This window comes from Martes martes (genome assembly GCF_963455335.1).
Source record: "Martes martes genome assembly, chromosome: 8".
Lineage (NCBI taxonomy): Eukaryota > Metazoa > Chordata > Mammalia > Carnivora > Mustelidae > Martes > Martes martes.
The window spans coordinates 17,000,341-17,026,168 of NC_137895.1; the positions used below are offsets into that span (position 1 = coordinate 17,000,341).

Genomic DNA, 25,828 nt, shown 5'->3' on the forward strand with positions numbered 1-25,828 from the left:
CAGTTAAGCATCCTCTGGTTAAGAACATGAATTTGGTGTCAGACCCACCTAACGGTGAATCCACGCAGCATTGCTTACCAGCTGTATGACCTGTGGCAAGTTACTTCACTTCTCTAAGCCTTGGTTTCCTCATATTGGATGGGACAATAATAATATCTACCTCTCAGAGTAGTTGGGAGAATCAAATTAGATAATATCTATAAGGGGCGCCTGGGTGGCTCAGTCAGTTAAGCATCTGTCTACAGCTCGGATCGTGATCCCAGGGTCCTGGGATCAAGTCAGGCTCCCTGCTCTACGGGAAACCTGCTTCTCCCTCTTACTCTGCCTGCCACTCCCTGCTTGTGTTTGCTCTCTCTGTCCCTCTCTGCCAAATAAATAAATAAAATCTTAAAAAAAAAAAAAAAGACTATACATGTAAGACCCTTAACATAGTTCCAGAATGATGACTTTACAGAAGTGAACTATATGCAGAGACTAGACGCATCAAGTCAGATGAAGATTCCTTTGTTATATCCTATATAAACACAATGGAAATTTTTCACAGAAATATTTCTTATCTGTGGGATAAGAGTAGATACCATCTTGATATTTTTTAATTTCTTCTTTAAGTATTATCAATTTCTCTACGTGAGATTGTTTGAAAATCATTATATTTACTTTTTATATCTCTCATTGTTATGAAATTTTATTCTAATAATGCTCTTTTACATGTTTTTTCAGTTATTCCTCATAAATGTACATAGCAGTTACCATTATCCCCTTTTAATTTTTTTGAAGATTTTATTTATTTGTTTTAGAGAGAGAACAGAGAGAAAGTGCACACGTGCAGGTTGGGGGAAGATGGAGAGAATCTCAAGCTGATTCCCTGCTAAGTGGGGTTCCCACCGGGCCTGATCTCACAGTCCTGAGATCATGACCTGAGCCAAAATCAAGAGTCAGTCCCTTAGTCCACTGAGCCACCCAGGCACCCCTCCCCTTTGCACCGTTGAAAAAACTGAAGCTCATAGTAGTTAATGGACTAATTTAAGTTCATTTGCTAGGGAACGGTCGAGAATAAAATTAAGGCAACACATTTGTAAGAGAGAGAGAAAGTGAAGAATGAGGAGGAACTTAAGGAAACAAAACTTAAAATGGCACCATTCTAAAAGGAAACTTAATCCACAAGGGCAATTTCAAGGATTCAAATGAAAGCAATGGCTGTGCTCCATAGATGTTGCCACTAGATGGTGATGTTTCCATTATCTGAAGGTCTTTTGCGTTCTCTAATTCGCGTAAGGAAGAAAATCTGCGGTATTTTTAAGACTGAACCTAGGGCACTTTGGTCATCAGAGATGGTAGCCTCCTGGCTCAGTGGCCAATCTGAGCATCATGAGGCCCAAATCTTACATATGCCCATCTCTTCTGGAGAGTAGGAACTGAAATCCTATCGACATAACATCTGCTGTATTAGTGAGTAAACTTCTTTATTGCTATTTGGCATCAAATGGATAAGCAGAGAAATCCACTGAATCTATGAATATAATTCTCTATCTTAGGTTTCGAAGGAGGTCAATGAAATGACAGTGAAAATGCCGTATCAGTGTTTCATAAATGGACAGTTCACAGATGCTGATGACGGAAAGACCTATGATACTATCAACCCAACAGACGGATCTGTGAGTAATTCCTTAGTGTGTGCAGTGACCTCTGGTCACGAATTTTTAATTTATGCACAGTTTTAAAATTGACAGTCTTAAGAAGTTGCTTTATCCTATCACTTTGCCTCTCTGAGCACTTACTCTAAAGGCTCTCTGTGTATTTCTTTCAACTTCAATTCTGGTACTGGTTGCGAGCTATAATAACCTATTTTATTGAGTGACTATTTATGCTGAATTTAGACAGATAACTATACCTAGACACATCAGAGGCACACCCTCAATAAAACTATATGCAGAAAAGAGTTTTCAGACTCCGCAAGCTCGTGGCAAGAAATTCAGCTTCCCTAAGCACCAGAAGAAACAGACATAGTCTTCCTAAATGTGCCTTTCCACAGTGTAGTGTGACATGAGGAGTCCCAAATTTCAGGCTAACAATTTCTGTGTTAAAATTTGTCTTTACTATATTACTGAGTGTATTGATTTTCCATCATTAATTCTTTGGATTTTATAAATAACACCCTATTTTTCCTATTAATATGATATTAATTTTAAGAGGCATATTTATATATCTCTAAATAAATGACTTATTACCCTATTTTTATCTTGAAACAGACAATATGCAAAGTAGCCTACGCTTCTTTGGTGGATGTCGATAAAGCAGTAGCAGCTGCAAAAGATGCCTTTGAAAAAGGTGAATGGGGAAGAATGAATGCAAGAGAAAGAGGAAGATTGATGTACAGGTGTGGTTTTTAAAAACACAGATCTGCTATCTTGGGATATTGGCTAACATTGCCAAGATTTTTAAAATTCCACCCAAATATTCTCATATGTACCTACTATATGCCTTCTGTTACACACATCATATAAAGTTCCATATATGTGAGTTCCTGATTTTTGTATTATCGTTTGTAACAGTCAGGGTTCCAGTAGGCAGAAAAGTTCAGTAAAGAACCATTTAAAAGATGTGGGCAAGTTCGAGGGGTGATGAAGTACCCAGTTAGGGGCAGCAACAGGAGGGAGCTATTCGTACTCTAAGGTCTGGGACAGAGGAAGGGGCTATTGCTGGAACCTGGCAAGATCTGTAGCCGTGGAAGACCACACTCCAGTGGTTTTTGGTGGAGGGACCCAGCAGCGGCTGAACAACAGCCCATCTGTGAGGGAGCTGAGGAATGGAATCCCTGATCACTTTCTCTCCCTGAGGATACTGCCCACTGGCTTCCCACTAGTCAAGCCCAGTGACAGAGCATGGGATCCAGGGGATGGAATCTATAAAGGTCATCCTCCCAGGCACAGAGCGGTGTGGAGATTGGGTACAGAACAGCAAATAGGGAATATGTAGCACTTTTATTGTTTTCAAAGACAAATTTCAAATCTGCTTGACCTCTAGGGAGTAGGAGTGAGAAGGAAAAGTACTAAGGCCTGAAAAGCGTTTTATAAATCAGTAACCGAGTATGCCAAGATTGATTAGATGCGAGCATAAACTCACTTTTCTCCTTACCCAGAGCCAAATCGCTGACCTTAGTAGGATCTGGAAGAAACCCTGAGGGAGGGGGCTTTCGACCCCAACTTTAGAATGGTCCAACAGGAACAACTCAGAGAACCACTGAAGGATGAAAAGAAAACCAATGGTTGAGGGGAGCACAAATGAATTTTGACTCAGAGCCATTAGACAATCCTTGACTTATCTTGCCCCAGAATCTAGACACCTGACAGACATCTATTGTGGCGTCTCTAATTCACCCCATGTATTTATCTATCTAGTCCTCATCAGTTAGTGCTGGAAACATTCCCGTACCAACCAGAAATCCTCGTGTTCATGGATTCTCATGGGTTGTACTCGCTAACATCTCCCTGTGTATCCAAGAACTGGCCACATTCCCACTGTTTTCTGTCATCGATCTCCTTTCATTACTGTGCCTCAGTCACTGTTCTACTTCTTACACGTGTATGGGGCAAATGGTACAGGGTTCCCACACTTCTTCTTTTTTGTAACTCTTGAAACAAATTATTTATGAGATGATTTGTTTAATGTCTTCCCTGCCGGACCATATTCACCATGAGGACAGAGACCTCGTGCATGTGTGCTCACCTCTGAATTCTCAGCCCTTAGGAGGGTGCCTGGTACCTAGTAGGAGCTCAGTCAGTATTTGTTGAATGAATTTCTTTTCCTGACCATACAGACTTGCAGACCTACTGGAAGAGAACCAAGAAGAGTTGGCAACCATTGAAGCCCTTGATTCGGGTGCTGTCTACACCCTGGCTCTGAAGACTCACATCGGAATGTCTGTGCAAACATTCAGATACTTTGCTGGCTGGTGTGACAAGATTCAGGTAAGCACAAAGATTATCTGTTGCTGTGGAGATCATTCCAAAAGGAAAAGGGCCAAACATTTAGTCATTCATAAAGGCTGTTTTATGAACTGTTTTAGAACCACCTACTGGGTTTTCTCATCTCATCCTTCTAACAATCGTCTATGGTAGGTAGATAGCTGTTATCCCTTAGTGCAGGTAAGGAAACAGATGCTTGAGAACAATGAGTGACTTGTTTACGGTCACATTGTTAGTAAGTAAACCATAGAACCTAGGATTTGAACTCAATATTTTCTGAAACAAAGTTTAATTATGTTTTTTATACTTTCACATCTCTAAAGGCATCTCACAGTCTTCTAGAAAGAGGGTGTCAGGGAGAGATTGAAAACTCAAATGCCAACAGAAGCCAGAGAGCCAACGTACGTGGTCTAAGTCAGCTGGGTATAAGAAAAATAATTTTCTAAGATTTAGTACAACAAAAATTTCATTTCCCTTCTTACTATAAGAAAGTAAATAGGAGGGCACCTGGGTGGCTCAGTTGGTTAAGCGTCTGCCTTCGGCTCAGGTCATGGTCTCAGGGTCCTGGGATGGAGCCCTGCATTGGCTCTCTGCTCAGCAGGGATCCTGCTTTCCTCTCTCTCTCTCTGCCCAGCAGGGAGCCTGCTTTCCTCTCTCTCTCTCTGCCTGCCTCTCTGCCTACTTGTGATCTCTCTCTCTCGTCAAATAAATAAATAAAAAACTTAAAAAAAAAAAGAAAGTGAATAGAACATGTATGATGGTAAGTGGCAACTACACTTGACCTCAGAACTGGGGATATAAGAGTTAAAGGAAAGATTCATAACAAAGAGAAGCATGTATGCTGCTCATAGATTCATGGTAACCACAGTGGCACCCGTTCACAGCCACCCTCCCAGCAAAGAAGAGGAAGTGGGGCAGGGAGAGAGAGACAAAGGAGCTTTAAAAAGCAATCCCTTGTGCTTGTCTCCCATTGGCCTTCTATGTCTACTAAGAAGACTGGGAAACAATATTTTATTTGGACAAGTTGCTGTCACCACTGTTAATATATACAGTCAGAGAGACCTGGGTCCAAGTGTCAGCTTTGCCACTTACCAGCTAATGTCGTTAAGTTATTTTATTTCTCTAAACCTTACTTTCTCCTTCCATACAATGCTCACACTAATACAAACCCTGCATGTTATGTAGTGAGTCTTAGCATCAAGTTTGCAGCAGATGAAGGCTTGCACTTGAACATGGGTTTTATGATTCTTCAGTCACAAAGTCATACATATTAAGTATTTAGTAGTGGTGGGTCAGGTCCAACCCTTACCCTCAATCATGAAATCCAAAGAGCTCCAAACCTGAACATTAATTGGTTTGGGGTGATTCAGACTCATTTGTTGCCAAGAACTGACCTGAACCCACATGAATCTGTTGATAATTTGTGTTTCTATCACTTAGAGGGAATATCCATATGTTTCGCTAAATAAATATTCCAATAATCATAAGTTGGATTATGAGGGGCTGCTCCAGACCCTACTGGAAGTCACAGATAATATAACGTAAGGTATATGTGTTATATTACATTTCCATCGTCCAAATCATTCTGAATCCCAAAACACACTTGACCCTAAGGATTTCGGATAAGAGACGGACACATGTAATTAGTAACAGCAATATTCTTTTCTGTGGCCGAACAAATGAATAGCTTCATTTAAAGACTACCGTTGTGAATTAGCTGGGATTAAGTCTGGCTGCACGTAACAGAAACTCAAGCAGGACTTTGTTTTTACCTCATTTTCAAGGAGCACAAAGTAAGTAGTCAGCGCTGGTATATGACGCATAGTTTTCCTCTCTTCCTGCCAGACAATCCTTAATACCGGTGACCACTGCCCTCAAGGCTGTGTCATGGTCTCCTGATAAGCGCTGCACTTACCAGCCATTTCAGGGATGTTCTGAGCAGAAAGAAGGCCCAAGAGAGTGTGGGGGTTTATGGTAAAAGAGCACGGGGCAGAGTGAGTCAGCCTACTGTAAAGAGTGTTCCCTTTCCAATGCCTTGTGCTTATTATATCTTCCATTGGCCATCCCTGCCTGCCCTGGAAACTGGGAAACAGAATTTTATCTGGGCACATGGCTGTTACCATTATTAATATAGGGTTTCTGTTACTAAGGGCAGAGGGAAGAATGGATACTGGGCAGGCAGTTAACATTCTCTGCCATGTCAAGAAATTAGGAACAGAGGTAATTAAATTAGAGTTATGTTTGGTATATAGGAGTACCTGGGTGGCTCATTCAGCTGGGTGTCTGCCTTCGGCAGATCATGATCTCGGGATCCTGGCATCGAGTCCCATGGCTGGCTTCCTGCTCAGCGGGGAGTCTGCTTTTCCCTCTCCCTCTGTCCCTTCCCCCCAACCTCATGCTCTCTCTCTCTCTCTCAAACAAATAAATAAAATCTTAAGAAAAAGAACTATGTTTAGTATTTAGAGATAGATAGATAGATATAATTATGTTTATTCTCCTGTGTCTTACTTCCCTCCAGAAAGAAATAGCAGTTCCTTTTCTTGGGGTGGATGTATTTCTTGTAAATTAAATACTGCCTTTTCATACCAGCTAAGAAAAGTTAAGACAGGTGGGGAGAAAATGAATTCCTTGAGATTAGATTTACTCATTTGAATTAGTAAAATAGAAATCACCCCCCCTTTTTTTTTTTTTTACTTTTTAGGGTTCTACCATTCCAATCAACCAGGCCCGTCCAAATCGCAATCTCACCTTCACCAAGAAGGAGCCACTTGGGTAAGACAAGGAGAGCCTTGGGTGACCGGTGTGAGTTTTGTTGGTTGGAGACGACTAAGGATGCTGTCTTTCTACCCCTGCAGCGTCTGTGCCATTATCATACCCTGGAATTACCCGCTGATGATGCTGGCATGGAAAAGCGCGGCATGCTTGGCAGCAGGCAATACCTTAGTGCTCAAGCCAGCGCAGGTGAGATGCAAGGGGCCGGGAGCAGGATCTCCTTCTCACCTATCCACTTGAAAACAGAGACACGCATTTATAAACGTTATGTCTTTTTTTTTTTTTTGGTTTTTTCTTTTAAAGATTTATTTATTTACTTATTTATCTGACAGAGAGAGATCACAAGTAGGCAGAGAGGCAGGCAGAGAGAGACAGAGGGAGGAGGAAGCAGGCTCCCTAGTGAGCAGAGAGCCCAATGCGGGACTTGATCCCAGCACCCTGGGATCATGACCTGAGCTGAAGGCAGAGGCTCTACCCACTGAACCACCCAGGCGCCCCAAACGTTATGTCTTTAAAAACAAACAGGCTTGTATATTATGACATCTTTAAAGATATCATAGGCACCTTTTCATATTAAATGTTCTTTTTTTAATAGTTGCCTAATGCACCCCATAGATATCCCACAATTTAAATTTCCATGACAAGGGAAGCAAGCATAGGATGCTCTGGTGAAATCCACTGCATTTCTTTTTTTTTTTTTTAATTTTTTATTTTAATAAACATATAATGTATTTTTATCCCCAGGGGTACAGGTCTGTGAATCGTCAGGTTTACACATTTCACAGCACTCATCATAGCCCATACCCTCCCCAATGTCCATTTCCCCACCACCCTCTCCCGTCCCCCCTCCCCCCCCGCAACCCTCAGTCTGTTTCTTGAGATTGAGTCTTTTATGGTTTGTCTCCCTCCCAATCCCATCTTTTCATTTTTTCTTTTCCTACCTCCCCCCCAACCCCCCGGCATTGCATCTCCACTTCCTCATATCAAAGAGATCATATGATAGTTGTCTTTCTCCGATTGACTTATTTCGCTAAGCATGATACCCTCTAGTTCCATCCACGTCGTCGCAAATGGCAAGATTTCATGTCTTTTGATGGCTGCATAGTATTCCATTGTGTATATATACCACATCTTCTTTATCCATTCATCTGTTGATGGACATCTAGGCTCTTTCCACAGTTTGGCTATTGAATCCACTGCATTTCTACAAGCCAATTCAATTCTTGCAAAGTGCCAAATGCCCAATAATTGGGTACTTATTTAGAGTAACAATGAGACATCAAAAGAAAAACTATTATATAGGCATTCAAATTTTAATTATTAAAAGTATTTTAAAGATAGGGAAGATGAGGGAAAAGGATACAAAAGAATGTTCATAATTGTGGCAACTATGGAAGAATATGTACATGTGGATAATAAGGAAATAATAATTACTAATAAAAATAATTCCAATGATAGAGTTCTCAAAAATTTTTTTAATGCTACAGGAGCTTTTCAGAAAAAAGCATATGTTGGCCAACTTTATACCTGACAGAGTATTGACTGTATACAATGAACATTCATACACATTCTAAGGTGCACATGTCCTGGAGAAAACTTAGTCTCTAATCTAGAAGAGTTACATTACCTGTCACCTCTCCTTTATTTCTTCTTTTAGAACTTAAGAAATTACAGTTTCATTCGTTATTGCTACTTAGTCATACTGACCAGAGGCATCTTGTTTTACTGGTCAGAAACACTTTCATTTTAAAAAATAATTATACATTAAAAAATTTCTAAATAGAAATGTACAGAGAGGTGGATGGTTTATTATTTATTAGTTTCTTCGGTAATTCCAGAGATACTCTATGCATATACAAATATGTGCATATGCAAATAATTTATATATATAATATGCAATAAAAATACAATATGCAATAAATATTTTTTTAACCCATTAAAAAAATCACAGAGAGGGGAGAGGGGGATATGGAAAATTGCCAGTCAATAGGTATAAAGTTTCAATTATGCAAGAATAAGTTCTAGAGATCTGCTGTGTATCATTTTGCCTGCAGTTAACAATATTATATCATACACTTAAAATTTGGTAAGAGGGTAAATGTTGTTTTTACAACACAATATCATAGTAGCATTCTATACATACTTAGCAAAAGGAAAAAAATCTTCCTTTTTTATTAAACAATTTCCATTATGTAAATAAACAATGTCCTATAATATTCCCTTGTATAGCTAAACCATATTTTATTTAACCAATCCCTAATTAATGGATATTTAGATTTTCCTGCCCTTTTGCTATTATAAACAATGCTATAGTTAATACCCCTGTAAATATGACATCATGCACATATGCACATGTATTTAAAGGAAATGTTTCTAATAGCACCATCACTTAGTTACAAGACCCATATATTTGTGGGACACCTGGGCGGCCCAGTCAGTTGAGTATCTGACTCTTGACTTCTGCTCGGGTCATGATCTCAGGGTCGTGAGATTGAGCCCTGCCATGGAGTTTGCTTAAGATTTTCTCTCCCTCTCCCTGCCCTCCCCTCCACGATCTTACCTCTCTCTCTCTCTAAAAGGAAAGAAAAGGTGTTGGTGGAGAGGGGGGGGTTTCTGGGTGGCATAGTCAGTTGGGCGTTAACTCTTGGTTTCAGCTTAGGTCATGATCACAGGGTCCTGAAATCAAGCCCCGTGTCGTGCTCTGCATTCTGCAGGAGTCTACTTGTCCCTCGCCCTCCGCTTTCCCACCTCCCCTGTCTGCCCTCCTCCCCCACCTCGCACATGTAAGCTCTTTCTCTCTCAAATAAATAAGTCTTTAAAGGATAGATAGCTAGGGCACCCGGGTGGCTCAGTGAGTTAAGCATCTGCCTTTGGCTCAGGTCATGATCTCAGGGTCCTGGGATGGAGCCCCACATCAGACTCCCTGCTCAGCAGGGAGTCTGCTTCTCCCTCTGCCTCTGCCCCTACCCCCTGCTCATGCGCTCGCTCGCTCTCTCTCTCTCTCTCTGTGTGTGTGTCAAATAAATAAATAAAATATTTTAAAATATCTAAAAAAAACCCCTGACAGTTTAATTACTGATGATACTTTAAATCCTGAAAATGAAAGAACCAAAGTTGTTATTGTTCTATTTTAGATATCTTTTTATTTTATTGCAGAATTTACATGATGATGGTAGCAACCATTTCCCATATGAAGTCCCTATGTGACTGTCAGAAGGTCTGAATCAGGAAGCTCTTTCCCATGGCCTAGACTGGTCCAGGTCTGACGGGTCCTGACTACTTCATCAAACCTAATAATAACATGAGCAATGACCTACTCTTGCCCAGAACACTGCTAATTGCTTTCCCAGATATCATTTAAACCAATAGTCCTGCTGGGAGAACTAAGTAGCCAAATGGAAGAAAACCAATAGAAATGAAAAGGGATGAGATGAAGATGAAACAATTTGTTTTATTGTATTTATTAATGATATAAAAATATTTTTTGTTCTTATTTGAAAAGAACTATCATTAATTCAGGGTAGTTAGTTTTCAAATGTTTTTCTGATCATGATTTCGTATCAAGGCATAATAATATACACTTTGCACTAGGATCATCTGTAACAGTAGCAGATGTAAAACCACTGTGTCAGATATCTTCTTGATAACTTCAAGTGTTTGAGACCAATTTCTCATCAAGTGTAACTAAACTGCCATTTTGAAAATCTCACAGTGTTACTGCAGTGGACCTGTTACCAGAAGTGGGGGAAAGTGTTAGTCTTGCCTCTTTCTTGCTGTTTGCTTGTTGCCTTGGAAGTATTATTTTTATTATGCAGTTTCTGTAGAGATTTCTTTATCAGCCACCTGTCCATTTAATGAAGGCTGGGTTAGTAAAAGTAAAAATATAGTCTGCAGATCCACGTAACCAGGCCTATAAACTTCAACACATGGCAATATCCTGATAGCAAATGAGCAAGTGAAGAAATCACTGTCATTCCCTTGGCCTTGTGAGCTCCTGTTCTGCCTTAGGACATGCCTTTATGACCCATGACCTTATGCCCTTCATGCAGACGGAGTGAGAGCATCATTAGCCAGCCACATAATAAATGTCATGTTTGACTTGTTGCACATCTTTATCAGTTAAAATATGTGCGTAGAAGTTCCACTGTTCTCTTTCCACATCTCCACGGAATTTCTTGCACATCCCATTTATTGAGACTCCACTGAAAAAGTGCTCATTTAAGACTTAATCAGTATTGGTTTTTAACAGTGTGAAAATATGACTTTCATTTTGCTTCCGAGTGACGCATCGCCATAATAGATGTTAAAAAATGAGATCGTATTATGCCATCTTTGTGTAAGAGGGCAGGGAAGATAAGAAGATATGTATCTGTTCATTTGAGCAAAAGAAACAGAAAGGAGACACTGTAGACTAATGAGGTTGATTATCTATAGGCCATGGGGAGACGGGGTAGAAGGGATATAAGGAAAGAGGTAGAGAACACCACTTCTCTGAATGTACGTTTTGTATGTTCCTCACTCTTGAAAGCATGTTTCCCGTACTCAACAATGACCACAAACAAAAGAAATATAATCAACCCGGATGGGGCAAAAACCCTAAAGTTGAATACAAATAAAGACAAATTAAGCCATATTTCAAATGAAGAAAGCAAGGAAACATTAATCCAAGTAACTTTTTTTTTTAAGATTTTATTTATTTATTTGACAGACAGAGATCACAAGCAGGCAGAGAGGCAGGCAGAGATAGAGAGAGGAGGAAGTAGGCTCCCTGCTGAGCAGAGAGCCCGATGCGGGGCTCGATCCTAGAACCCTGGGATCATGACCTGTGAGCCAAAGGCAGAGGCTTTAACCTACTGAGCCACCCAGGTGCCCCAATCCAAGTAACTTTTGACAAACATTTGGACTGAATGCTCTCAGACTAAAGGCCAAAGTGCTGCCAACAAGTATTGGACTCTAGTTAGTAGCTTCCTCTTCATAAGGACATGGCTTAATAATTCCTAAATTATTTTCTATACATTTTTGAATTGAGCAAATCAGTGAATGTTCTGTGGATATTGAAAGCCATGTTTCTCACTGTTGGGGAAGAGAGTTACAACCATGAAAAAGGGAAAAGATTACTGAATGAACTCAGAGATATTGGATGGCGATATTTGACAACTCTTGGGTTTTAATATATTTAGACAGCTGGATAAAGAAATGGATATAAGTATACGTGGGTATACATGATAGGTAGGAAGATAGATAGACAGACAGATAGACAGACGTATGGGTATATAAGCGCATGTACAACCCTTCCCCAGCTCTGTCTCCTGAGAGCAGAAGCAACATTTCAATAGTGTCTAGATCTTGGTTTCTAAAACTCTGAAATTTTTTTACTCACAACCCTCTCAACACCAAATGTCTGGGGTTCTCTCCCCCATTCCAACCTATTCTCTAACTCTCTGGGCACCAATGAGGTGTCCTACAATTCAAGTCAATTGTGGCACTAACTGACCAGAGCTTTAGTACAAACCCCATAAGTGAAGGGCTTGGTCAGTCTCACAAGACTGCCTCCGCTGCCGATGCAAATTGTGAGTCCTGGCCCTCCTGTACTTCTGACCGACACTGTAAATCAGATGTTTCTATGACCCCCTCCTCAGGTGGGATTTGCTAGAATGGCTCACAGAACTCAGGAAAGTACCTTATTTACTATGACTCTATTATAAAGGATCCAAATCAACAGTCAGGTGAAAAGGTACATAGGATGAGGTCTGGAAGGACCCGTAAACATAGGAGCCCAGTCTGTGTGGAGTTCAGGTACACCAAGCTCCCATAACATGGATGCCTTAGCATCTGAAGCTCTCTGAACCCCATGGGCTAGGCGTCCTTAAGGAAGCTTAATTACACAGGCAATATTGATTAAATCATTGCCCTTGATGATTGAACTCAACCTCCAGCTACTCCCAATTCCTCAGGGTTAGGCCGAAGGTTCCAACCTTCTCACCATGGCCGGGTCTTTCTGGTGACCAGAGTCCATCCTGAAACTACCTCAGAGCCCCCAGCTCCCAGTCACATCATAAGTATACAAAAGACACTTTTTACCTGAGAGATTCCAAGTGTCTTAGAAACTATGTGCCAGGAACCAGAGACAAAGACCAAATATATATTTCCCATTATATCATAATTGTTAAATATCATTCTTCACTGAAAGAAATCTAGGTTCCTTGAAGAAAGAGCTGGAACAGGAAAAATACAAGATGTGCTCGGAACATCTTATTAAGGCAAAATGCATGTAAATGCTCAAAGAATGGTAGGGACATGTTAGAAAGACACAACAGCCATCCTAAAGGGTCTTCCATCAGCCAAATCTGGAACAATTGGAACACCACAGAAGTAACAATAGTAAAACGTTGTAACCTATTGAATAAAGTAAGAATTCACGAGTTCGCATGGATTAATTAGTTAATTAACTGAAGAGAAGGGAAAGCTCTTAGAGTGGAAAGCCAACTGATACATGTGGAAGGAATGATAGAAAATCACCATCTGGCAGCCTTCCTCATAATAATTGATTCAGGAAGAATTAACAATGTATTCTAACGCTAGAGGATGAAAGTTGCAGGAGTAATGGGACATTTAAATAATTTTGAGGTATCTGCCTTAAAATATTAATTGATTACAAAGCATAAAAGAGTAACTCACAGTGATGAAACCTGGTTACCCCCCCCCTTTACCAAATGATCAAAATTAATATTTCCAATATTGGGGCTGTTTGATAGCATGTGTTCTGAGAGGGTGCCCTGAGGGACTCAGCATCGCTCCTGGGGTGTTCTTGCCAAAGTTCTTGCACGTGAACTGGTGTTATTAAATTAAATCATGAGGAATTAATTCATGAGGAATTAAATTAAATCATGAGGAATTAAATCATGAGGAATTAAATCATGAGGAAATAGCAGCCAAATCCAGACAAAGGGACATTGTCCAAAATTATTAGCCTGTGCTTATCAAAAATGTCAGTGTCATGAACAAAACATAAAAGAAAACTCAGAAACTCTCCCAGATTGAAGGAGACTACAGACATGATAATGCAACGTATGAGCTTGGGTTTCCTTTTTCTGCAATGCACATTATTGGGACAATTGGTAAAAACAGAATGTCCGTAAATTGGGTTTTCTAATGTGTTGTTAATATCCTGATTTTGATCATTGTATGTGGTTACATCATACAAGAAATGGTTTGTTTTTAGAAAATGCACCCAAAATTATTTACAGGTCAGGGGGCATGTCTGTATCTTACTCTTACACAGTTCAGAGAAAGATAAAGAGATAAGAGGATAAAGCAAATGTAACAAAATGTTAACATTTGAGAAATCCGGGCGATGGATATATAAGAATTCTTTGTACTATTTTTGCAACTTTGCTGTAAGTCTGAAATTATGCCCGAATACAAGAAAAATTAAAATGAACCGTAGTGCAACCAGAAGGGAAAAGCAGGGTACTGATCTAAAGGACAAGACAGGGTCTGAAGAAGGTAATTGTGGGCTGCTTCTGCTCAGGTCACACCCTTGACTGCTTTGAAGTTTGCTGAGCTCTCTGTGAAAGCAGGCTTTCCGAAGGGGGTAATCAACATCATTCCAGGCTCAGGTAAGCCATCTAAGGACCCACTTGGCTGCAACTAATGAATGGTCCAGGAGAAGCTGAGTAGCTCTTTTCCCACTGGAATCTTGTCCTGACTTATAACTACAGTTATAAAAACTTGACGTTAAGTTATTAAAGCTAAATACAGTTCACCAAAGTTAACTTTAGGATAAATGTATTTGCCTTGTGCTAAAAATCTTAAAGTAGAAGTATAATGATGGGTGAGTAGGGTGAGAGGAGCAGAAATTGTACAACATTGTAAAACTACCATAATGAGGCCTGTTTCAACTCTTAAATTACTCTGGAAGATGAAAAACCAAGACTTACCCATCTTTGGGGGGGGGGCTGATAATTGCATGGAGGACATCATCTAGACTTTTGTCAAGTTTGTAATTAATAGAGAAAATGCAAAACTCAGAAAGTTTGGAAATCCATTTCAGTGAATTCAAAGCCACTCGTACCATAAAGTCTTGCGTAATGCTTTAATTCATGTTTTCTTCCCTAATTCTGCAGGTGGCATAGCAGGGCAACGCCTTTCTGAACATCCTGATATCCGCAAACTTGGTTTCACCGGGTCCACTGCTATTGGCAAACAGATCATGAAGAGGTATTGGTTTTAATGTGCTGATTTGCTGCAGATCCTAGTAACCTCAGTTTTCGTTGTGTTTTTTGCTTTCTTATACAGAGTGTGTTTGGAGGGAGAAAACCCACATCTGATTTAGAAGAGAAATCTACTTATCACTGCTGGGTGTTGAACTATTGTCATATAATAGAATATTTCCAAAGCATAAAGCCCATAATCAGTAAAAACCAGAGCTGTATTGGAATTCTACCCCACTGGTAGCTATGACAATGCAGCACATAAAAATTTTCTGTACTAAAGCTGTGGCCCAGAATGGTTTTGGAGCATAAGTAAGAAACCAAGATATAAATGACAAATATGAATTATTTATAAAATGAATTCCTAAAAAGCAGTAACATTCTTTTTTTTTTTTTTAATTGCTGACACTCTAAATGTCCAAAATAAGGCAGTGGTTAAAGCCTGCCAGTGTAGTGGAGGGCTGTGTAGTCATGGCCATGGAGAATTTTTTTTTTTAAAGATTTTACTTATTTATTTGACAGATCACAAGTAGGCAGAGAGGCAGGCAGAGAGAGAGGAGAAAGCAGGCTCCCTGCAGAGCAGAGAGCCCGATGCGGGGCTCGATCCCCAGGACCCTGGGATCATGACGTGAGCCGAAGGCAGAGGCTTAACCCACTGAGCCACCCAGGTGCCCCATGGTCATGGAGAATTTGTAGTAACACTGAAAAATGTTGTTAAAAGGTAAATAGAAAGAAAAATAAGGCACACAATTTTATATATTGGGTGACCCCAACCATGTTAAATAAGGCAAAGTCCATGATTGGACACAGATCAGAAATAAGCATGTTGAAATGGTAAAAAAACAAAAACAAAAACAAAAACACGGACATTGAAACATGGATAGAATTTTGTGATTTTTCTTTCTTCTTTCTGAATTTTTGGGGGTATTTTTTAATGTTTTCAGTATCAATGCTTTTGCGAGTAGGGGGAAATAAATAAGATGCTTCTAAAAATTGATATTTTGTTTCCCCAATGCTCCAGGAATCTGGTTGGAGGTTAAATTCCTTGCCAGGCCTTATGTAACCAAAATTCTTACACCTCAAGAATCTGAATTTACCTATGAGGATCTCTATTTATTTGTCCACAGAATTAAAAAGAAAAAAAATTTTATTATGGAAAATTTCTAATACATACCAAGCACACAGAATAGTGTCATGAATTCCCATGTGCTCATCACCAAGCTTCAGCAGCTCTCACCATTCTACCACTGCTGTTTTGTCTTTGAATACGTTTCTTAATATTTCTGATGTTCAGTTGTGTTTTGCATGCTCAGTGGTAATTTGTAGCTAAAAAGGTGAGACAGAGGATGCTCATTTCCCATTTATTTTTTTCTAGCTGTGCTGTGAGCAACTTGAAGAAAGTTTCCCTTGAACTTGGTGGCAAATCCCCACTTATAATATTCAATGACTGTGAGCTTGACAAGGCCGTGAGAATGGTAAGAGGGGGTCAGATCCCATCAAATAGATGCCTACTGCTAAAACGTGTCTCATCTCCCTTTTTATCAGAAATCTCAACATGATGGAGCGCCTGGGTGGCCCAGTGGGTTAAGCCTCTGCCTTCAGCTCAGGTCATGATCTTAGGGTCCTGGGATTGAGCCCCCTGCATCGCATCGGGCTCTCTGCTCAACAGGGAGCCTGCTTCCCCCTCTCTCTCTGCCTGCTACTCTGCTTACTTGTGATCTCATTCTCTCTCTCTCTGTCAAATAAATAAAATCTTTTAAAAAAAGAGTTTATGCAAAATCTTTTTATAAAAGATAAACGATTTTATAAGATAAAAAGATTTTATAAGATTTAAAAGATAAAAGATTTTATACAAAATCTTTGGATAAAAGATTTTATACAAACAAAACAAAACAAAACCTTTAAAAATGATTTTATTTATTTATTTGATAGAGAGAGAGACATCACAAATAGGCTGAGAAGCAGGCAGAGGGGGTGGGGGGAAGCAAGCCCCCTGCTGAGCAGGGAGCTTGATGTGGGGCTTGATTCCAGGACCCTGGAATCATGACCTGAGCCAAAGGCAGAGGCTTAACCCACTGAGCCACCCAGGTGCCCCATAAATAAAATCTTCAAGAACAAAAAATCTCAATGTGAGATTTGATTTTGTTTGGTCATAAATAGAAACTGTTCTCTTGATGCTTAAATTTGGGACTGCCCAAAGCACTTAATTTTAAAAAGAGTATCTTTACAATTTGGACCATTAAGGTGTTTTTGAAACTTGAGGGTCAGGAGACTCTTTCTAAACATTCATAATTTATACAAACTGATGTCAAGATTTTAAAAGCAAAATTTGGTATACATATATTACATTTAAATGTATAGAACAATGCAGATTTTCTTACAACACAAAATTTGTCCTCAGTGGTGTGTCCTTATGATCAACCACTTTTTTTTAAGTGCTCCTGGACCAAAAAGGGTAAAGGAGAAACAAAATCCCTAAAAATATGCTAAGTCAAAACTCTAAGTGTCTCTAAGCAGTTCTCCTCACTAGCTATAGGCCATGGCATTGCCTCTTTCTATGATTTCTCTGTTTGTCTGCTGTCTTCCAAAAACATCTAATTCTAATTAATCTAAATCTAATTAATATTTTCTCTTCTGCTGCTAATTAATCTAAATCTAATTAATATTTTCTCTTCTGCTGCTGAAGGGCATGGGGGCAGTATTTTTCAACAAAGGAGAGAATTGCATTGCCGCCGGGCGGTTGTTTGTGGAAGAATCCATCCACGATGAATTTGTGACAAGAGTGGTAAGACATCATCTTTACATTGGCTCTAGGAGTTGTACAGAAACTGTTTTTACCTGAAAAGGATTTCTGGCATTATTGATGAATTTCTAGGTGTGATATTAGTACTGTGGTATATAGATATATTTTAAACAACATAGTCCTTATCTTTTAAAGCTACTTTCTGACATAGTTACAGAAGAAATTATATGATGTCTAGGCTTTGCTTCAAAATAACCCAGGAGGGGAGGAAGTAAGCGGGGGAGTAAATTGGCCATGAGTGGTAGTTGTTGAGCTGGGTGATGAGTACATGGCGTTTCACTATATCATCTACTTTTATAGGTATTCATAATTTTTCATAGTAAAAAGATATAGGTCTCTACAAACAAAACAAAACAAAAAAACCTTAAGAGCTTTTATTACCTATACCTTGCTCTGCGTTTTTAGTAAATTTTATCCTTGATACTTATGGGAGATATACTCCTAGATTTTTGTAAATTCCTAAATTGACTAAGAGAGATATACCACTAGATCCTTGCACATCCTCAGTACATAGTTACTATGACAGAATATCATTTCCTCCGCTAACATTATACAGATAGATACATAGATAGATAATATACATACACACGCATCCGTACATACCCTCTATAGATTGGTCCTGATTCTTTTTTTTTTTTTAGATTGGTCATGATTCTATAAACATGAGACCAAAAGCCATTTATATAACTATTAAGATAAATTCTGTGGCTAATATAAACTAAGCTATATTTAACTATGTCATTATTATGGTAACAGTAATCATGAATTTGTTTATGTTCAAAAAACCAGCACCCAGCTTCTTTTTTTCAGAGTCAGTTCCCCCTCCCAATGCCAAGAAGCAAAGACATTCTCTCTTTGTGAGAACGGAAAACACAGAAGACATACGGAGGGGCAGATGGTGGGCGGTGTCTCCCTCCAGAACATCCCTCTAATTCAATTTTGTGCTCAGTGAAATACACGTTACAGGGCTCTCACGACTTCAGTGTGTGGACATTTCAAATGCTGAGACCTGAAATGTCAAGAGCCGACCTTATCAGTCCATCAGTAAACATGTTTTGCACACGTGCAATTGGCATTCATTCACTCATTCAGCAGCTCTGTCTTGAGCATTTACTGGGGGAATTCTTGCCCCGCCCAAATTCAAATTCATGGCCCTGCTGGGTTGTGGTAACTCTCATTCTTTCTTCTTATTAGAGTTGGACTTAACATTAGAAAATGCACAGGTAGATTAAGATAAGTGAGGGGCACAGGGACAACCACGGAGAGATGTCAGGGATGAACACTGCACAATAAAGATCGAAACATTCTAGCACTTCCACTGGCGAGGCTATGCCATGAACATTTCACAAGAGCAGGTTGCTACATATGGGGAGAGAAAAGAAGATAACCATGTGGCCATTTTAGAAATTCTTCTGCCCTGAAGAGTACAAGGGTGCTGTATTAACAAATCTTCCAGAACCTCAGGTTTGCTATTTTAATGGGTTAACACTCAGGATAATTTGAATGTAACATCCGTAGTCTACAGTCTGTTAGAACTCAGTCAGGAAGACTCTACTGTCTTTAGTGGTTGTGTGTGTTAAGTCAGTGAACCTGTCTAAGCCTCAGTTTCTCCACCTGTAAGATGGAAATAATAAATATCCACCTCCAGTGCTTCTGTGAAGACTAAAAGACAACACATCCTTTGACAGCTTAGTATGACACCCACCGCATGGTAGAAGCTAGCCAAGGGTATCTATTACTATTATTAACTGACAATTGTGTTTTGTGAACTGGGTGACAAACAGGTGGAAGAAATTAAAAAGATGAAAATTGGTGATCCACTTGACAGATCTACCGATCACGGGCCCCAAAACCATCAGGCCCATCTGGAGAAACTTCTGCAATACTGTGAAGCTGGCGTGAAAGAGGGGGCCACCTTGGTGTACGGGGGAAGACAAGTACACAGGCCAGGTAAGATCATCTCCAAGCCAGGCACTGGTTTCTGAAGGTGGAGCGGATGGTAACGATTTTCACTGCAACTTCATCTTGCCTCAAAAGACTAGCATTTATGTTATGATCACAAGAATTCTTTTTTGGATTCTACTTGGCCACTTATATACTGGGTACCTTGGACATGACGATTTTTCTGAGCCTCAGTTTCCTCCTTTGTAACACGGGATGAGATGTGCGCCCCTGCTTTACAAGGCTGTGCAAATCAAATCACCAAATGGACACGACAGACCCTTGGCGGTCCAGTAAGCAGGTGTGATGGACAACTGTGTCATTCTGATGCTGGCGACCTTGACTCCTGGACCTGTGAGATTTAATCTCAGCCAGGATAGCCTGGGAAGGATTTGTTCCTATTGTCTAAAGCCGTATCTGTTACAGAAATATGTGAATGGCTCCATGTCATGATACCCCAGAGGAGAGAAAGACAACAACTTCAAAACCCCATTCTTCACCTTTGTAGGGGAATTGTGCTGCAGCACCGTACTCTGAAAATTGATAATTAGAAGGGGAAACTTTAACATGTACCTGTGTTTCTTGTATGAACTGAATTTCTGGGTAAGCTACAGAGCTGTTAAAGGAAACTGTTTTTTAACAGAAGAATTTCTGCTAATTAGTGTTAGAAAAAAATGATGGAATAGAAAAATCATCACTCTGTACCTCTAATTGAATGAAATGGTTGGTTCAGGCAGTTATCATCAAGGGAGGGCCACAGCAATCAGGAGAGAGGTTGATGGGGACCTGAGAATGTACAAGGTACCAAAGTTTCTCTGCCAAGATCGCTTGCCGGTCTCAAGGAGGAAAACACAGTTTTACAACGAAGAGGTAAAGTTGTCGCCACCTGGAACCACACTGGTCAGCTGAAGCAAGAGCAAGAGCAGGACAGCAGGGTATGATGCGTCCCCCGAGGGAGGCAGCGTGTACCACGCAGCATCACCCCTGCAAGTGTTCTCGCCAAAAATGTTTAACCTGAATCCAATTGTGTCTTAAGGTCGAACTTCCCAATCACGAGACATAAAGGGAATAGAGGAACATATTAAATGTCATCCCAAGAAAGCAAACACAAATCTAAACGCAACATACTCTGCAGGACGACTGACTCATTCTGTTAAAAAAGTCAGTGGCATGAAAAATGAGGGGTGAAATGTTCTAGATGAAAGAACACTTAAGAGATCTAACAGGTATGGATGCAATGTGTAGAATTTATTGGAAGCCTGAATCAACCAAAGCAATTGAGAAAAGATACTTTCGAGAAAGAAGTGGAAATATAAATCATGAAGAAGGAATTAGCACTCATTTTGTTAGATGTGATAACATTGTGGTAGGCAAGAAAATGCCTTATTTTTTTTATAGATTTGTCCTGAAGTACATGGAGGTGAAAGTTATAAACTCTGGAATTGGCTTTCAATTATTTCAGCAAGGAAAATGAATGACTCAAATGTAGCAAAATATGAGTAGATATTTATTTTACGATTCATGATACTACTTTCTGTACTTTGACCTGTGTTTGAAATTTTTGTAATAAATAGCTAAAAAAAACCCCAAGAACCTAGGAATGCTAATACCAAATAGGAAAAGGAAAGTTTGCTTGGTTTTATTGACCCAGAAGGGAAGGGAAAAAAAAATTACGAAGTAATTAAATGAGAGAACTATTAATTAAAAATTAATTACCCTATAATTGATGATCTTTTCTATTCTTCAAATAGGCTTTTTTATGGAACCAACTGTTTTCACAGATGTGGAAGACCACATGTATCTTGCCAAAGAGGAATCATTTGGGCCTATTATGGTCATTTCTAAATTCCAGAATGGGTATGTTCTTCAGGCACAATTTAACAGGTTTAAACTAGATAAGTGTTTTTTTCTTCTGTCATTGTCCTATATACAGACCATGAAATCAGTGAACATCTAATGCTCAATTATATAACAATAATTGACTTAAATAATTAGAAGAGAAGGCTAACCAATGTAAATTGTTATATATTCTCGCTTCTTAGCTGAAATCAATGGCTAACAGTATGGAATTTTAGCTGACTAAATTTAGTTTTTGTATAACCAATACTTGAAATGTCTCTCAAACCAGATAAATAACTGAGAATAACAGAACTAGTTTTTACATTTACATTCCTAGGGAAGGCAACATCTGTGAAATGTGATTTTCCCAAGGAAAGAGTGTTGCCTTCGTAGGGATTATGCCCCCAAGACCTAAAACTCAACTTTTTATTAAATGTCCACAATCACCATATAATCAACTATCAGTGATGGTCCATTATAGTGCAGGAAACTTTCCAAAGTGTTTAGCATGTCAGAGAGAGGCATATGGTACCTGAGCTCATATGAGAATACTTAGTACAATAGACATGGTATGCTGGGCAAAATTCCTCAGAATTCTGGCTTGAATTATCCTTCAACCAATGAGAAGGTGGAAAAAACCAGAACACAGAGTTCAGAGGACTTCTTCATCTTTGATAGGCATATTTATTGTAGGACATATTTGGGGACACTAAGCTATAGTGACCAAACTTTTGACACACTGATCCAGGGATGTCCCACTAATCTTCTTTTCCAAAAATGTCTCCCCATAGGATAGTCTTTGTGTTAAACATGCAGATTTTAGAAGGCACATTTGGGGGATATCAACTGAGATAACTTTGAGGAGTTTACCAGCTAATGGGGGAGACAGACAAGGAGATGGGCAATTAACCACAGAAGGCCAAAGGCAGCCACGGTGGGTAGAGTCTGCCCAGCACTCTGCCACTGCACCTGACTACCTCTGTGGGCCAACCTGACACTTGGTTTCTTTATTTGAGAAGTTTGATGATTAATAGCCTCTATCATTTGGTGTCATTCTAAGAATTACATAAGTTGTGTCTCTTAATAGTTCTATAGCCATTGCTATGCTCGTTATTCTCCTGCATCTCCTAGAAGTAGGCAAGGTGTTCTGGAAAGCTGTGTCATCTCAATAGTCCCCAACAAGTAATGACATGAAGGCATCTTTCCAATAGTCAATAAATATTTGGGTCCCTACGATGTGCAATGCATCAAGAAGCGTGAGAGTTTTAGCAGAGCCTCAATTCACTCTAGGTTCAGTTCCAAATTTCCTGTATGAGCTTCAAATTATGTATAGTCTACTTGGAAAATCCCTTCAGAGGCCACCACGTTGAAGCCTGCACTGTCTGTCTCTCGGATTAATTTTTCCTCCCATCTGGGGACAGATCCTTTTTCTTTGCCAGAGCGCCAGACGAAATGCTTGGCTTGTGTTCACCAGCCATGCTGTAGAACATTCATGCGGTTTTAAACATTAGATTGACACTCATAAAGATGAGATACTCATACCATGACAGACACATTGGAACCAGACCCAACCAAGAGATGAGCGGGGTCACGTCTCCACTTACTCACGAGTGCACACATATGGAGTCAAAAGGCAGGGAAATCATGATTGAAGGGATAATTTGTATTTCCTTTTATTGAATTGTATCAATTGAATTCACTCTCACAGGATGATCTAACACCATGGTATAAAGAAGAGATCACCCCTGCCCTCGGGGCCCTACCACAAATACACAGAGTTAAAGCAAAATACTGATTATGGTTGACTTTTATTGAGCATTATACTGTGTTCCAGGCACTATTAGCTCATTTAATTCTCATGACAACAAGAAAGGTCCTTTTCTTATTACTGCTATGTTTTGCAATAAACAAAGGCAGGTAGAGATGAAGCTATTTGCCCCTGGTCACCCAGGCAGCCGGGCGGCAGAGCCCTCTCACTGAGCCACTATATCCTACTGCCTCTCCTATGGCACTGGTGGGAGCTGAGAAGGCGTCAGGGCAAGGGGCAAGGGACTGAATGAATGGGCCTGGAACTGTGTGCAAAATCTGGAGGGACGGAGGGGAAGAAGGGGTGCTCTGAGACTACAACTAGAAGTGGGACTCAAGGCAGAGGGGAGGAGGTGAGAAGTCATAAAGGAGAACCAAGAAGAAAATGGAAAAGATGACTTCAGATCAGATTTTAAAAGGTATTGCATGATATACATGAAAAATATAATACTAGAGCTATAGGGGCTCATTGGGAGTTTCTTTTGGTGTAAGCCTGGAATATTTAATTCATAAATATTTAAGCGAGTTAGCAGTAGCATTTTTCTGTTTCTAGCATTCCGGGGGGAGATGTTAGAACATAAAATGCGAGTGACTTGTTTGCATTCAGTGAAGTTTTCTCTTCCTAAAAATATCTTGTAGGGACATCGATGGAGTGTTGCAGCGAGCGAACAATACAGAGTACGGTCTTGCCTCAGGGGTTTTTACAAGAGACATAAGTAAAGCCATGTATGTGAGTGAAAAACTAGAAGCGGGAACTGTTTTTGTTAACACGTACAACAAGACGGATGTGGCAGCCCCTTTCGGAGGAGTGAAACAGTCTGGCTTTGGGAAAGACTTAGGTATGCTCTGCTTTTCTCCTCCATGTTCCCTTTGTGTGCCTGTCACAGGGCAGTCTGTTTGATGTTTCCTGCAACACTCTTGTCTTGTTTTGAAGACAAGACTCCTGAACGGGAGTCGGATCTGAGTTTATATGGGTATTAACTGTGTTTTAATGTTGAACATTTTTAGGTAATGTAGATACAGAAAAGTACCCAAATGGCGTGGAAAAGTGTTTTTCAAAGAACTAGGTTAATGCTGAAAGGAAAAAGAAACACTGGCAATATGTCTTAGCTAAAGTATGCTCGGTTTTCTTAACTGACATTCAGCATGCCCTTCGTTTAGCTCTTGTGGGACTAAGTGAAACCAACAAAGGGAATTGAGAGGAGGGCAATACGCAGCTAGTTCCAAGAAGAAATCCTGTTATAAGCTGCCTGACAGTCTTTCACAATCAATACTACAATTGGCAAGGGTATCTGGAAGTTTGGGATTTAGAGTTGCAGAAAGTCCAAAAGATAATTCTTTGTGGGCAATGACCCCATCACATTTCAAGTAACAATTTACTTTGAACACTAAGTATGGACCAGATCTTCTGCTAACTGCTTTACCTGTAATAGCACAAGCAATCCTCACAATAGCCCTGGGAAGGGAAGTGTTATTATTATCCTTATTTAATAAATGGGGAAACTGGGGCTCAGAGAGGTTGAGTAACTTGCCCGAAGTTACACAGCCAGCCACTGTTTGGAAAGAGAATTCCAAGCCAGGCAGACTGGCCGCCAAGCCCATGTTCCGACTCCCCACAGTCTGGTATGTTGTTTCAAAAATGGAAATGTTTGTAATTGACTGATTTATTAGTCCACTAATATAAGTTTGGTTAATATGGGGTATTTTTACATTTTCTCTTTCCTGGTGACTTATGGTAATATATTTGCCACAATAAAAGTAGCTCTCATTTTAAATTCCATTGAGTTGAAGGTAAATGGTGTTTATTATAAAATAATAGAATTTACCCAAATAGTTTCTTTCTTTCCCAATTTTAAACTCCCTAAGCCCAGGGGTCCCCAGCCTTAGCCACACATTGGAGTCACCTGGGAACTTTAAAAAATACAAAGATACTGATTCAGTTGGTCCAGGGTGTGACCTGGGATCAGGAGTTTTAAAAGCTTCCCAAGGCCATCCTTCATTAAGGTTAAGAACCCTTGTTTTAGCTCAGCTTCCAAGATCATATGTTCATTACTTGTCTCTGTGCTATTCACACCCTTTCACTGCCATAGAAATCAATGATTTTTTTAAAAAAAGATTTATTTACTTGACAGAGAGAGCGAGAGAGCAGGAACACAAGCAGGGGGAATGAGAGAGGGAGAAGAAGGCTTCCCACCAAATGAGGAGCCCTATGTGGGGCTCGATCCCAGAACCCTGGGATCATGACCTGAGCAGACTCTTAACAACTAAGCCACCCAGGCGTCCCAGAAATCAATGATTTGTATGAGCTCGAAGTAGAACAGAAACAGAAAGGCAAACCTACTGATTTTCTAGCCTGGCTATACTCTATACTATATAAATCAGGAAAACTGTATTATCTTTAAATAACATTATACCAAAGGATCTCAAACTGTCTTTCTTCTGCTCAATTCTGCTTCTTTTAATATAATCCGAAGGACAGTGTGTTGGTC

The 25,828-nt window shown here is 39.8% G+C and overlaps 1 protein-coding gene across 1 annotated transcript in view; it reads left to right on the forward strand.

The window, feature by feature from the left end:
* The window catches only part of ALDH1L2 (aldehyde dehydrogenase 1 family member L2), a gene marked incomplete at its 5' end in the record, with an annotated part of 55,553 nt that overhangs the window by 27,548 nt on the left and 2,177 nt on the right, over positions 1-25,828 (forward strand). Inside the window, 12 exons of the mRNA XM_080810197.1 lie at positions 1,536-1,655; positions 2,250-2,377; positions 3,818-3,968; positions 6,667-6,737; positions 6,821-6,926; positions 14,269-14,356; positions 14,864-14,957; positions 16,326-16,425; positions 17,637-17,735; positions 19,538-19,703; positions 21,446-21,551; positions 23,979-24,178. Of these exons, the coding sequence (XP_080666323.1) occupies positions 1,536-1,655; positions 2,250-2,377; positions 3,818-3,968; positions 6,667-6,737; positions 6,821-6,926; positions 14,269-14,356; positions 14,864-14,957; positions 16,326-16,425; positions 17,637-17,735; positions 19,538-19,703; positions 21,446-21,551; positions 23,979-24,178 (1,429 nt within the window). The remainder of the gene's footprint in view (positions 1-1,535; positions 1,656-2,249; positions 2,378-3,817; positions 3,969-6,666; positions 6,738-6,820; positions 6,927-14,268; positions 14,357-14,863; positions 14,958-16,325; positions 16,426-17,636; positions 17,736-19,537; positions 19,704-21,445; positions 21,552-23,978; positions 24,179-25,828) is intronic.